The sequence below is a fragment of the Lodderomyces elongisporus genome, chromosome 5, assembly GCF_030384665.1.
Source record: "Lodderomyces elongisporus chromosome 5, complete sequence".
Taxonomy (NCBI): domain Eukaryota; kingdom Fungi; phylum Ascomycota; class Pichiomycetes; order Serinales; family Debaryomycetaceae; genus Lodderomyces; species Lodderomyces elongisporus.
Window position 1 is genome coordinate 355466 of NC_083677.1, and position 13196 is coordinate 368661.

The window sequence follows — 13196 nt, forward strand, 5'->3', positions numbered from 1 at the left end:
CCCACACAAACACCTTGAATATAGATTATAGAATAATGCTAGAGTATGAATTTTAGACGAAAATAGTTAATTGACCAAGATTAATTTACCATGATTTAATTCATTATAATTTAACTTTACTCATTGTTTTTTTTTTGTCCCTCTTTGCTTTATTTTTGTCTTGACTTGTTCTATTTTACTCTATAAGTCTCACCAAATCTTCTAGATAGCTATCTTTCCAACCAAGTTGTTTCACAGCGGTATTTAAACTTGTTAAATAGTCCACATTTTTCCCACTAGGTCCTACATTTGTCTTGATAATCTTGGCTGTCTCATGTATACTTTCCGGTCCAATAAAACTTTCAAGGTCTAAACCACCAATATATATCTGACTTTGAATATATGGTCCAAACTCATCGTGCTGCAAACAAAAATCACTCATCTCAACACTTTGAGTTATCAAATCAGTTCCTGCTACTTCGTTTACATCTAGAACTTTAGGTTTCAATTTTGGCAACTCCTCATCACGAATGTAGAAACGCAATGTTTTTAATTCATATCCATTCTGCTCACGAATATCAAGGTAATTTCGTACTTCCTCTGCATGCGCTGGCGGAATATAATATGCACATCCACAAACTTTTAAATCTTGTGGTTGTAAGGAACTGATATCAAAGTGGTCAACTTCGAGTTTTTGTCCGAGACCTTTATTGTCCATTAGTTCATAGGTATGCAAATCGTTATGGAAAAAACGTTCTTGTCGAAGTTCGTCTAGTGAGATAAGAGTAACAACACGGCCAGGTGATTCGGGTGTGCCTCGATGATCAATTGAACTTTGCCAGAAACGACGGATAAAACCTTGTAAATGGCCCGAGACTTTGAGCGAGTAATGCGGTGGAGGCTTGAATATTAGCGAGCCATAGCCTATTACCCACAACCCTTGATCAAAGTTTGTCATGTTTAGGAGCCAGTGTAGTTATTGTTTTTTTTTTCTTTTTTGTAAAGTAAAGTAGAGTATAAGCAATAGATGTAGTCTATTGATTTGCTTAGTTACGTAGAACTGTGGTGTTTTATAAATTTTTTTCTTTTTCTTCTTATTTTTATTTTCGTTCCCCTTTTGTTTCCAAAGCCTTATTCTATAACCGAATATACAATAACAATAAATTAAAAACAACGAACAACTTAGAATTATAGAAAAATAAAAACAAAGAGAAGGAAAATGACTTGGATCCGTGTGTCTCGGAATTGGTTTGTTAGATCGAGATTTCAATTGTATGAAATGTGAAGAGATCCACCTTAACACCTGAATACAGAGTTTAGTAACCTTTAACAAATACAATGTCCGATTCCTTTATTGATTTTTATAAAAACATATACACATACAAACACATATATGCAGGTATGTATTAAAATTATACATATGTAAATTTAAATGCCATTTTCACAGTCTCAATAACTTTTTCTCTAATGTTTGCTTGTCTCAAGTATTTCCCACTTCCTAAAGCAGCAATCACTAACACAATCAATACCATGTAGTTTTGCAGCAAGTATGATTTCATCAACTTTGACAAATAGATCAAGCGCAGTTTAATAGTGTCCACTCTTCCATCTATATCTTGATTTTCCTTGATACTTAATCTCTTTTCATCGCCATTATCTTCATAGCCACGACGAATCTCTTTTATTGATCGGTACTTTAGATTACTTTCCCGTGCCAATTTCCTCGCCTCGGCATCTTGTTTCTCTTTCTCTTCTTTCAATTTCTTCTCTTCTTGCTTTTTCGTTTCCTGGGCTTTTTGTTCTGCATCTATACGATTTTGTTTGATTTTATCTAATTTCTCTCTTTCTTCCACATTATCACCAATGAGTCTATATGACTCTTCGTACTGGTCAAGTCGCGGGAGGATTTCAAACTTGATCAAAATCATCAATTTATTCACATACTTCTCGCTCTGCCCTTCACCATCAATTTCATCAATACTCAATCTCGTGTAGACTCTCTTTAAATCACGTAAATATTCCAGTCGATCTTGAATCAACTCAAGATTAGAAATCATTAAAAGATGCCAATTGTACAATATCTCCCACGGTACGTCTTCCCCATGTTTGCTCCCCCAAACGCTACTAATCAAGTTCCATACTTCGTTAGAAGTAATTGAATTCTTAGCTTCTGTAGTCATAATCTGATTCAATCTCTTTTCCCGAAGACTTACCCCGACAACAACAAGATACAAATCAATGACCTTTACCAAAAGGTTCATAGAGATGGAACCTGTACGATACTCATCGAATGCTTGAATGAAAAGTGTACGTGATTGTTGGAAAGCTTGTGAAAAATTTCGATTAATAAAGTGTTTCAACGCAAGTTTATAAGATTGCTCAAATTGCCGGTTGCTGTTAGGCGTCGTTAGTGTCGTTGATGTATTCATTGATGTATTCATTGAGGTCTATGTGAATATAATATTGGAATGAGTGATTCACGTTTTTATTGCCTCGTAGATAATCAGAATATAGATGTGAAGGAAAAGGATAATTTCACTTGTGAATATTAGTATTGCTCGTTGCTCGATATAGACTTAACAAAGCGTTTTCCCACCACCGCTTTCCCTTCCCCACCTCTCTTTCTTCCACTCTCCCTCTACCCCCGCACAATTATTATTTTTCACGTGATTTCGCAACAAAATTCAAATTCGATTTTTTTTTAACATACTTCCAAGCAGAAGGAAAACAAACCTCGGCAGGAAGTAATACCGAGTACTTGAAAAATCAAGACAATGAAGAAGAAAAACAAAAAAAAAATGAAAAAAATGAAAATGAAAATGAAAAGATGTAAGCCAAACAAAAAGGAAAAGGTATACAAGCATTAATTTCTTTTGAACTCAAAATTTATTAAAGTCACTTAATCTATAAACAAATGCACACTCTATCTAATGGACACAACATCTTCCTCTTCATCGTCTTCATCCCTGTTCCTATTTGGAATTCTTCCCAATGCTTGCAATCTTCTAGCCCTTTCAACAGAGGTTTCTTCTTCGTCAGATTCAGCTTCATCATCCATAAGCTCTCCATGTCCGTCACCCCCTTCTTCTTCTTCTTCCTCCTCCTCATCGCTATCTGTATCATACTCTTCACTATCTTCTCCATTTTCGTCATCATCGTCAACAACATCTCCGTCCTCATCTTCGCCTTCTTCATTAATATCTCCATGTATCGGTGGAGGAGGAGATGCACGTCTTACCAACTCGTGGCCACCATGTTGATGTCGACTTTCCAAGATTCCCGCAATCTTATCCTCAACCTTGTCCAAACCATCTGCCAAATGTGGTGAGTGCTGGTTCTTTTCATCATCTTGGGGCACAAGAATAGTATGATGTGTACTCTTTTCCAAGTCAGTAACATGCACTGTGGGCTGCTGCTGCTGCTGTTGTTGATGTTGTTGTTGTAGCTCACCATTAGCTCCAGCCAGCGATGAAGCCAAAGCTTGTTGCTGCTGTTCTTTATCTTTCATTCCAACAAATGACTTCATTTTGCCTACTAAAGTAGAGGAGCGCGACCTGTTGGGCTTTGGTATATTCGAAGCATGGCGATTGACCTTGTATCGTCTAATAATATCACCATCTTCATTTTCAATAAGTATCAAATTGTCAATACGATGTGCGTAAACTTTACGACGTTTTGGATCATCTTTCTTGTAGTATGTTCGACGTGATTCGGTACGTTTTATTTTGGGAAGAATATGCGATGCAGCTGATTGTGCAATGGATGGTTTTCTCTTCTCTGGACCAGATGTGGCACCAGATGTGGCACCGGCTCTCATTTCATCTTGTTTCATAGACTCTCTACTTTTGTCGGAAGCAATAGAGTACTGAGATAAACGACGTTGCAACGATTCCATTGAGTGTATACTGTCATCATCATTTTTAGATTCTGCTTTACCAACAGGCTTCCTTTGTCCAACAGGTAAAGTGTTCAATTTCAAATTATCCAAGATCTCACCATGCTGATCTTCAACAATAAGATTATCACCTTCTTGGTATGCTGCAGTAGGAATTCTTTCTCTGTCCTTGGTCCTGCTGGGATGAAGTCCATATTTGGATTTACCAGATTGTTTTTCCAGAATACCAGGAGACGTGATAAACTCATCACCTCCATCACCATTCTCTTCACTATCTTCGTTTGTGGTTCCAGCACGCTTTTCTTGTTGATCGCTTTCGGTTGAGGAAGAAGAAGAAGCTTTAACCTCATTAGTCGAAGTATCGGGTTCTGAAGAAAAGTTGCTTTTTGCACCTGCACCCACGCCAGCACCTGTACCGAGTCCGCCCAACTGTAAGCTCTCAGTAACAGGACGATGTCTTTCTTCCCTTTGATCATCACCAGTCCTGACCCTTGATAGTGTCCTCAGCAAAAGGCCATGGTTGTGCTTCTTCTTTTTCTTAGTTCTTCGCTTGGCACCTCCTGCGGGTCGCACTTTAACGCCGCTTGTCTCAGGCACATTCATTTGCTCAGCCTTATTTTTCAAATTTTGTAATTCCTCTGGAGCCATTGTATCAACTCTTTGTAACGAAAAAGAGGAACTTGTTCTATCAAGTTTTTGCAATCTTTGAATCCAGTTAGCCGTATTGTCAGAGTCATTACCTGTGGTACGGGTGTAAGACATAGTGATGGCCATCCTGTTTAATCTCTTACCCAAAGTCAAGACGGCAACTGATGAGCCATGGACAATGATTGATGTCACAACTATAAAACAGACCATTGGCCATATTGCCGCTAAAAGCTGATAGTGTGGAAATTCCTCATTGGGCAATTTGTGCAATGGTGTTTCTTCTGTAGTGTAATGTTTTTCCAAGTCTGATCGTGCCAAGATACTTGCAAAAATGGCACCAACACCAATTGGTCCAAAATGTCCACAAAAGAATGCTTCTCTCCAAGTCTTGACATCTGGAGTGATGGGTTTGAGAAGCACTACTGCTGGAACACGTCTCAAGAAGATGATCACAAATGCCAAGATGATCAATCTCCATACATTAAGGCCGAGCTTGACATCGTTAAACTGTTCCCATGGGATAATTGCACCAAAGTAGACAAAAAACGACAAGTTCAAAAGCAAATCAATCACAGTAGACACGTGCGATTCTTCGGTTTTTTTCGCAAAATCTCCATTCCATCCAAATGCAGTGCCTGCAGCAAACGAAACGAGCAAGTCATCGACACCCAACATTGAGCCAATACCAGCGCAGTTGAATGCAAGAAACACAAAAATTGCTAAAAATGATTCTCTGTCGATCAAGTTCTTGGTTTCAGCAAATGCTACTAGCTTTCTCAACACAAATCCCATAACAACACCAAGAAAGCATCCAAAGATACATTCCCACAATATAGTAAGTAAGAACCAATTTTTCACAATTTCGCCACCGCGACCGGAATATGTAATCAAGTATAATGACAAGTAGATAAATGGGAAAGCCATTCCATCGTTACATCCGGATTCGGCAGATAGTAAATTTCTCAAGTGCCCGGGCACTCGCTCGGCAAACTTACCTTTACCCACGACTGCCGCTGCCAACACCGGGTCAGTAGCGGTGACACAAGCACTAACCAATAACCCATCGTTGAATGTGAAATGAGGGATCAAGCACCAAATGAATAGTCCCACAACAAGCCATCCTGTAGTCATTACTGGAACAAGAAATATAAACACTGAGATCCAGTGTTTCTGCATGTACTTTTTGGGTAATTCTACTGCAACGGCAATGATTTGGATGCAAAGGACTATTCGACATATTTCCAAAGTGATGAAATCGGAGTTTCCCCATTCTATAGGGTTGAACCAGTCCAAACAGTGCGGCCCAATGATGAGGCCGGCGATGGTGGCAACTGTTGCTTCACCAATGTATAGTCTTTCCTTGACGAAAAGGGAGACTAGTGAGAATAGGGTACAGAATATTCCCACACAAGCGTATGCTATATGGGGAGCTTCCAACTCTAGCTGATCCCACGCCATATATGTAGTTGTAAATGAGGTTGGTTGGTTCTGAAATTGCTAAATATTGTGTTGTTTAATGCTTTGTTCAGTAAATAATATGTAAAGTGATACTGAGAAGTGGTACTTAGAAGAATCCTGGCAATCACTGATTCATGAGATTCTTTCTCTTCTTGTTTTGTTGTTGCTTTGTTGTTTTGGTTTGATTTGATTTGTTGCTTTAGCTTGTTTTGTTTTGTTTTGTTCTTTTTCTTTGTTATATTTTTTTTGCTATGACGAGTAATCTGTGCAAACTTGCAGTTGATTCTTATAGTAAAAGAATAGTCTCTTTTTTTTTTTCTCTGGATAATCCAATGTTTCTTTATTTTTGTAATACTGAACTACTACAAATGAAGAAGTCGAAGTGAGATTCGTCTATTGAGATTGAAATACAACTGGCTACTTCACTTTATTACTTTTTTATATTTTTTTGGTTTAATGTATGTTCTCCTCCACTGTGCCTTTTTTTTTTTGCTTCTTCTTCTTTTTCCTATCATCATGAATTTGCATCAGCTGCGTATTGCCCGTTTTAATTTTTTTTTTAATTTATTTATTTATTTATTTATTATGGTTGCTCATTTTTGTGTGACTATCGCTATCTAGAACACTAGCAGTAATGGAAGAAGAAGAAGAAGAAGAAGAGGAAAAAGGTTATGAAATAGTTCAACAAGAGAGATAATGAAATAAAGACAAAATTTGAGGGAAAAAAAAATTAATAAAGGAGTATCCTCAAGAAAGCTCTAGATTGATAGATGAAGGCTAAGAAAGTTTCGTAGATGGGTCCCTGGATCTTTGCATGGTCTTGGCTCTTTTTTTGAGGATAATGATGGGAGAGAGAGAGAGAGGCTGAGAACAAATATACATTTCTTGGGTTTGTTAATTTTTCCTTATTGTCTCTATTGAATACAGCTTAACAGATTATATACATATATATATACGTATGTACATTCGTATCTCTCTTATTTTACTTCAAATAGTAAAGTACAACAAACATGAAGCAATTGGATGTAGTTAAAATAAAGAGCTATAAAAGAATAGGCAAACTACTTTGGTAATAACAAGTATGCGTTATTGTCTTACACCTTTAATATGAACAACCAAATACTTGTGACCCTTTCAAAGTTATCACTCTAACCTCCTCAGTCCGTGGGTGAAAACATAAAAATAAATAAATAAAAAACAAATTATTCTAATTACACAAAAAAGAAAACAAAATACTTTTATCTGATTAACTGAAAAAAATAAAAAAATAAAGAACAAAAGAACAAAAGAACAAAACATGAAGCAGAATTGCAAAAAAAAAATAAAGAGAAGATGGAGGGAAGGGAAGAAGTCATTAGTGAGGCTCATCTAAATTCACTATTTCTATCCATGATTAACGAATAAGAAAATGAATGAGCGAATGGATACTATTGCTTCTAGTTGAAACCACATTCCCACGAAATACAAATTAGTAATTTCCACTTCTACTCCCTCCGTCCCCCTCCCCCCCAAAAAAAAAGAAATAGTCACGTGCACTTTATAAACCAATATTTATATTGGAAAAAAAAAATTTTTAAAAACTGAAATTTTTTTTCTCTCCTCTGTCCCGCCCTACTTTGATTTCTTGGCATCAATTTCAGAAAAAGATAAATTCTTATGTAATCTATACGTACTTAATTACATAATGTTTATCTAATCTGCTGGTAAAACAATTATATACACAAAAATAAAAAATGAAAAAGGAAAAGGGAAAGGAGAAGGAAAAGAACGACCGACAACCGAATAAGCAATTGCCGTTGCTGCAATAATAAAGGTAACAATTTACAAGAAGAGGATGTTAAAGATACGATCCAACTCTGTCCAACACTTATACCGCTGGAAACACCTGCTCCAAGTTTCCAAAAAAAATTTATTAATTAGCTACTATAACTTATTGGATAAAAACAAACATTTGGAGTATAGTATTTTAAGTTTGAAATTGCCAATAAATGTTTGCATTTACCACGCTATAGCTATCTCAAGCTTTTGTAATTAGCTGAAAAAAACTGTACAATTTGTTGGTCTTCATCTTGGCTGTAACTAAAGCCCAGTGCAAATTTAAAACATCTATCGTTATCAATACTATATAATTTTAGAATCAAAAGTGATTTATATACTACATCAACCTCTTTACTCGTCTTAACAATCTCTCTCTATTTTGCATGTTGCAAAAATCTTATCTTCACATGGTAGCTACCGCATTACTCCGCTACGACCTTATAAAAGTAACTATCAAAAGATGTCTTTCTTTACAACCAAATCAAATCAAACTCAAAAAAGAAAAAAAGAAAAAAGAAAAAAGAAAAAAAAAAAAACCAAAAGGAAAAGTATACATAGTTGAACATTATATCTATCATACTCATGTCTGCCCATTCACTATTTGTTCGTTCAGAAGATGAAGATGACGACAACCAACATGAAGCAGAACACACATCTGTTTATGTACCAGAAGATCCTGCTTTAGAAGAATTCGATGTCAATAAAAGACCACTTACTCATGCACTGCCGTCCAGATCAACACATCGCCAAAGCACAGCCACCAGCACATCTAAAGCTAATGTTAAAGTTAATACTGCTACTACTACTACTGCTGCTGTGGCTACATCTACTTTTAGGAATAACATTGGAACTCATCCAACGTATCCCAATCGACCCAAAAATGTAACTTTCACCGCGTCAACTACACAAATTGCACACTTATCAGACGTGTTTCAGAGTCTACTACATATAAACAACCAAGCTATAATTACTATAAAACCTACCGGAATAACACTATACTCCACCTACAACTATTCAACCAACGTACATGTCACCATTGACCCCACGTTATTCAGTATCTTCAATTTATCAGTACACAATGATGATGATGAAAATGAAAATGAAAATGAAAATGATGATACACGAGTGCAAACTACCCAAGAAGAACAAGAACAGGACGAAAACTTGGAACTCCGACTAGGCGTTGATATAAACCTCATAGCCGACTGCTTCACCTCAGTCATGAATACACTCAAGTTTGAATCTGCTGTAACATGTTACTTGACATACATGGGGGACGGACATCCACTAATCATTGAGTTTGAAGACACTTTTATATCTGAAAAATTGGAGTTCTACACATTCTATGTCGATAGTGATGATGACTATACAGGTTACTCAAATACAAATGCTTCAAAATCAAACACTTCTGATTACAATTTACGCATCGATTACGAAAAAGTTATTATGGAGATTATGGTCAAAAGCGATGTCTTGACAAATTTACTTCAGGATCTATACCAAATTGGCACAGAAGTGCTTTTCATATATTGTGCCGAGAATGTACTCAATTTCATTAGCCAAGGACCAATAGGTGTCTCGAAGTTGATTTTCCCCAATGAGCGAACCATATTGGAAAAACTTTATTTGGCAAAAGAGACAGATGACCATCACCAATATGATATTTCGCAATTTCAATTCCACGACTTCAGCAAGATTTTAAAAGCAGTCAAGTTGAGCACAAAGTCAAAGATTGTCAAGGATGCCAATGGATGCTTCTCCATCCAACTATTATGTAAAAACTTTCAACAAACTGGATACCTGGGCACCCTAATTGTTATTAACATGACAGAAATGGTTCATGATGAAATTATGGTTGAATCAATAATCAAAGATGAACAACACATAGATCAAGAAAAACAGAATGAGGGATTTGCGTCAAGCAATAATGATGCTGCCACAAGAGTCACGGAACCCATATTGCTTAAATCAATTCCCGACCTTACACATAGAGGAAATGAGCCCTTGATTAATTCATTTAAGCGAAGTAGACCGAAACTTACAAATTCAGCAGTGGATGATAATAATGCGCGAAAGAATAAGAGTGACGGACCCCTGTTGAAAAGAAATCGCAATGGTGAAGATGGAATGAGGAACAACAATAACCAACGAGAAGAAGGCATCCCTTTATTCCTATAAAATGAAATCGAGACTTAAATAGAGAGAAATAAAATAAATCAAATAAGAACAACAACAACAACAACATCATCATCAACATCATCATCATCATCATCGTCGTCATATCGAAATTACACAGTATATTCATTTTACTTGTCTAAATAAGGACACAACAAACACAAACACAGACCTGTTCTTAATTTTTCATTCTTCTGTTACTCAACCCGCTCCTCGAATCACCAGTAAACGAAAACAAAAAAGTACAAAAAGTAAATTTTTTAGTAAACCGATATGTAGTCATCGATTCTACTCTTTTGATTTTGAGCAATACATTCGGCAATCCAATAAATGTTTCTAATCTCCTGCTCTTTAGACTTTAACCACGCATACACAGTACTCAAAGTGAACTGTTGAGTAAATGCATCTCTGCAATATTGCATTTCCAATAAGTAGAACCAGTCTCCTATTGACTTATTGCCATCATTACCACTGTCACTAAAGATTTGTTGGTACTCCCCAATATTTTCCACTGTCAATTTAATTTGTTCATAATCATCGGCCTGGGCAAGTTCCAAATGATATGTTGGGTACAATAATCCCAATTGAGGAAACAAACTCAACTTGTCATCGGCTGACAAATCTTGGTTGCTGGCCGAGTTCAAAGCAATGTTTATTACACGTTTGTCAGCTTCCAAGATCAACAATCTGGTCATAATTTCACGATCAGGGCCATCCATATTCTTCTGCACAAATCCCATAAATGCTTCAAGGTAATTCTTGTACAATTTATTTCTGATAATTTCAATGTTTAAATCGTCCAAGTCATCAGCACTAACACAATTTTTGAAAAACGGCGCTAAAGGAGTATCAATCAACACAGTAGAGTACAAACTCTCAATATCGGTTGCAATACTCAAAGTTGGCAACGTGTCAAACCAACCCAATGGATTGCTTTTCTTTAAAATATCTGATTTATCTCGCTCATGCAAAGTACCAGTAATCATAAGAATAACATTGTCAATCATATACCCGTATTGAATAAAGTTCAAAAACTCCGTCAAAATCCCACTTGATTGCGACTTGACATATTGATACTGTTGGAAAACTTTCTTGTTGAGATTCTCTTGTATGACGGATGTACTCAAGGGGCCAGAGTAATTGGCAAGAAAATTACCATAGTCAGTTGACGATAATTGCAACTTGAGATCTTCCAAGTTGTCGCATTGGGTAAGGTTAACGTATTGGTTTGTTGAAAGAAGTCCGCTTCTGTATCCTCTCACAACACCTTCAATATACCCGTAATCTATGTTGAAATAAAGGCCTTCCATTATTTGATCAAACTTGCAAAAAAAGTTTTGCTTAATGGGGTTGGATGGTTAATTAGAGTGAAAAAAAAGAACTAAATGGGTGAGAATGTGCTAAGTGGAATCTGATTTTTGCTTTTGTTTCTGTTGTTATTGTTGTTGTTATTGTCGGAATCTCCTAAACGTTGCTGGTGGGTCAAAGTCCAAGTGGCTGTTTTCTCTCTCTCTCTCTTTCTTTCTCTCTTTACCTCTCTCGTTGATAACAAAAAGGTTTCGCAAAACCTCACCAACATTTCAAAATTTGTCGTGTATGTATCAAGTTGAAATTTAAGACACATGCACAAACCAAATACACCCAAAATCGTACTGTTTGTAATTACTTGTCATTTTTAAAACAACTGCAACAAATACATTGTCAAAAGCACATTATCGAAAATGAGTTCGCTGATTCTTTTAAATACTCTTAAATCTGGTCTAGACCCAAGTTTACAAAAACAACTCGACTCGAACCCAAGTTTATCCAAAGAAGCAGAGAAATACCTCCACGAAATTCTCCTTAATGACGACCTTTTATCTACTGATGCATTCACTACAACCACAACTACTGCAACAGCTGCAGCTACAGTTACAAGTCCCGCACATGGTGCATTAAGCAACGCAGCAGTAACGACACCGACTAGAGAATTCAGTCAGCCACAATCGCAGGTCAAAACAATAGTTGAGGAGATTGCCGAGTTGGATCTACATAAGCACAAGATTAATCAAGAATTAAGCACACTCACAAATGACAACCGAGATTTGATAATTGAAGTCAATCAAGACTTAAATGATGTGAACCATAAATTATCAATTGACTATCCACACTACATTGAGCTGCTTCTCAAAATTCTTGAAAATGACACCAATGCACAAAACTCCTTACCCTCAGATCATCACCAACCTCGCCAACCTCGCCAACAACAACAACAACAACAACAACAGCAGCAACAGCAGCGTCAGATTGGTAATGACCATCATCATCATCATCATCATCATCACCAACATCATAGTAGTATAAGTAGCATCCACAACAAGTTACAAAACCATGACAAGAGCCTACTTCAGTCAATTGAACTCGATAGCCAAATATTGGGCAACATGGATTTTATATTGGATATTCTTGAGCTACCTACATTATGCAAATTATGTATCCTTCAAGGAAATTACCAAGAGTCATTGGAAATTTCCATGTATGCGAAATCGCTTATTATCAGATTCCCCAATTTACAAATTTTCAAAACCATTGCAGAACAAATTGATAATGAGTTGCACTTGATGCTAAAGGGATTAATCAAGTTATTGAACACAGATTTAAGACAGAATCATATTTTGAAAATCTTTCAAATCTTGAACAAATTGGACACTATAAGTGGCAAAGTCTTGCATCGAATATACCTAAATAGTAGGTTCAAGTTTATCACAAATGAAATTTCCAGCATAAAGCCAATCTTAAAATTCAACAAATTGACATATTTGAAGAGGTATGTGGAAATATACAGAGAACACTTGTATGCCTCGTTATCAATGTACAACACTATTTTTAAGGAGGAGGTTAACTTAATTCTATTGAATGAATTTGTCACCAGCTTAGGATACGCTTTATGTGATGAGTTTATCAAATATTTACCTACTATCAAATCACAAGTTATTGGTATAAGTGATGGAAACGAGGCCTCAATCGAAGCACAGTTGGAATTAAATAATGCAATTGATGGCTTACTATTACAACTAATTTACCTTAGCAAGTCATTATCCAATTTTCAATTTGACTTTGAACCAATTTTGTTGTCGCAACTATGCTACAAACATGAGCTTTTCACGGAAAAGAGCTGGGTAGATAACCTGAACAAGGTAAAGAAACATCGCTGAATTTATAGTGGGTAAAGCGTGTACTAATA

The 13196-nt window shown here is 36.3% G+C and overlaps 6 protein-coding genes across 6 annotated transcripts; 2 read left to right on the plus strand and 4 right to left on the minus strand. All coding sequences in view use genetic code 12, as the record gives it.

Annotated features, from left to right (window-relative positions):
* Positions 1-175: 175 nt before the first annotated feature.
* PVL30_004009 (uncharacterized protein) lies at positions 176-937 on the minus strand (the record flags this gene model as incomplete). The annotated part of the gene is made up of 1 exon (XM_001524264.2): positions 176-937. One exon carries the CDS (start codon positions 935-937, stop codon positions 176-178), a length of 762 nt encoding a protein of 253 aa, XP_001524314.2.
* Positions 938-1391: 454 nt separating this feature from the next.
* On the minus strand, positions 1392-2420 carry PVL30_004010 (uncharacterized protein; the record flags this gene model as incomplete). Its single annotated transcript, XM_001524265.2, has 1 exon — positions 1392-2420. The coding sequence occupies one exon, from the start codon at positions 2418-2420 to the stop codon at positions 1392-1394; it is 1029 nt and encodes a 342-aa protein (XP_001524315.2).
* A 482-nt stretch (positions 2421-2902) lies between these two features.
* Positions 2903-5980, minus strand: CNH1 (Na+/H+ antiporter; the record flags this gene model as incomplete). Its single annotated transcript, XM_001524266.2, has 1 exon — positions 2903-5980. One exon carries the CDS (start codon positions 5978-5980, stop codon positions 2903-2905), a length of 3078 nt encoding a protein of 1025 aa, XP_001524316.2.
* A 2400-nt stretch (positions 5981-8380) lies between these two features.
* On the plus strand, positions 8381-9976 carry RAD17_2 (Cell cycle checkpoint protein Rad17; the record flags this gene model as incomplete). The annotated part of the gene is made up of 1 exon (XM_001524267.2): positions 8381-9976. The coding sequence occupies one exon, from the start codon at positions 8381-8383 to the stop codon at positions 9974-9976; it is 1596 nt and encodes a 531-aa protein (XP_001524317.2).
* A 257-nt stretch (positions 9977-10233) lies between these two features.
* VMA6 (H(+)-transporting V0 sector ATPase subunit d) lies at positions 10234-11283 on the minus strand (the record flags this gene model as incomplete). The annotated part of the gene is made up of 1 exon (XM_001524268.2): positions 10234-11283. One exon carries the CDS (start codon positions 11281-11283, stop codon positions 10234-10236), a length of 1050 nt encoding a protein of 349 aa, XP_001524318.1.
* Positions 11284-11694: 411 nt separating this feature from the next.
* On the plus strand, positions 11695-13167 carry PVL30_004014 (uncharacterized protein; the record flags this gene model as incomplete). The annotated part of the gene is made up of 1 exon (XM_001524269.2): positions 11695-13167. One exon carries the CDS (start codon positions 11695-11697, stop codon positions 13165-13167), a length of 1473 nt encoding a protein of 490 aa, XP_001524319.2.
* Between the last annotated feature and the right edge of the window lie 29 nt (positions 13168-13196).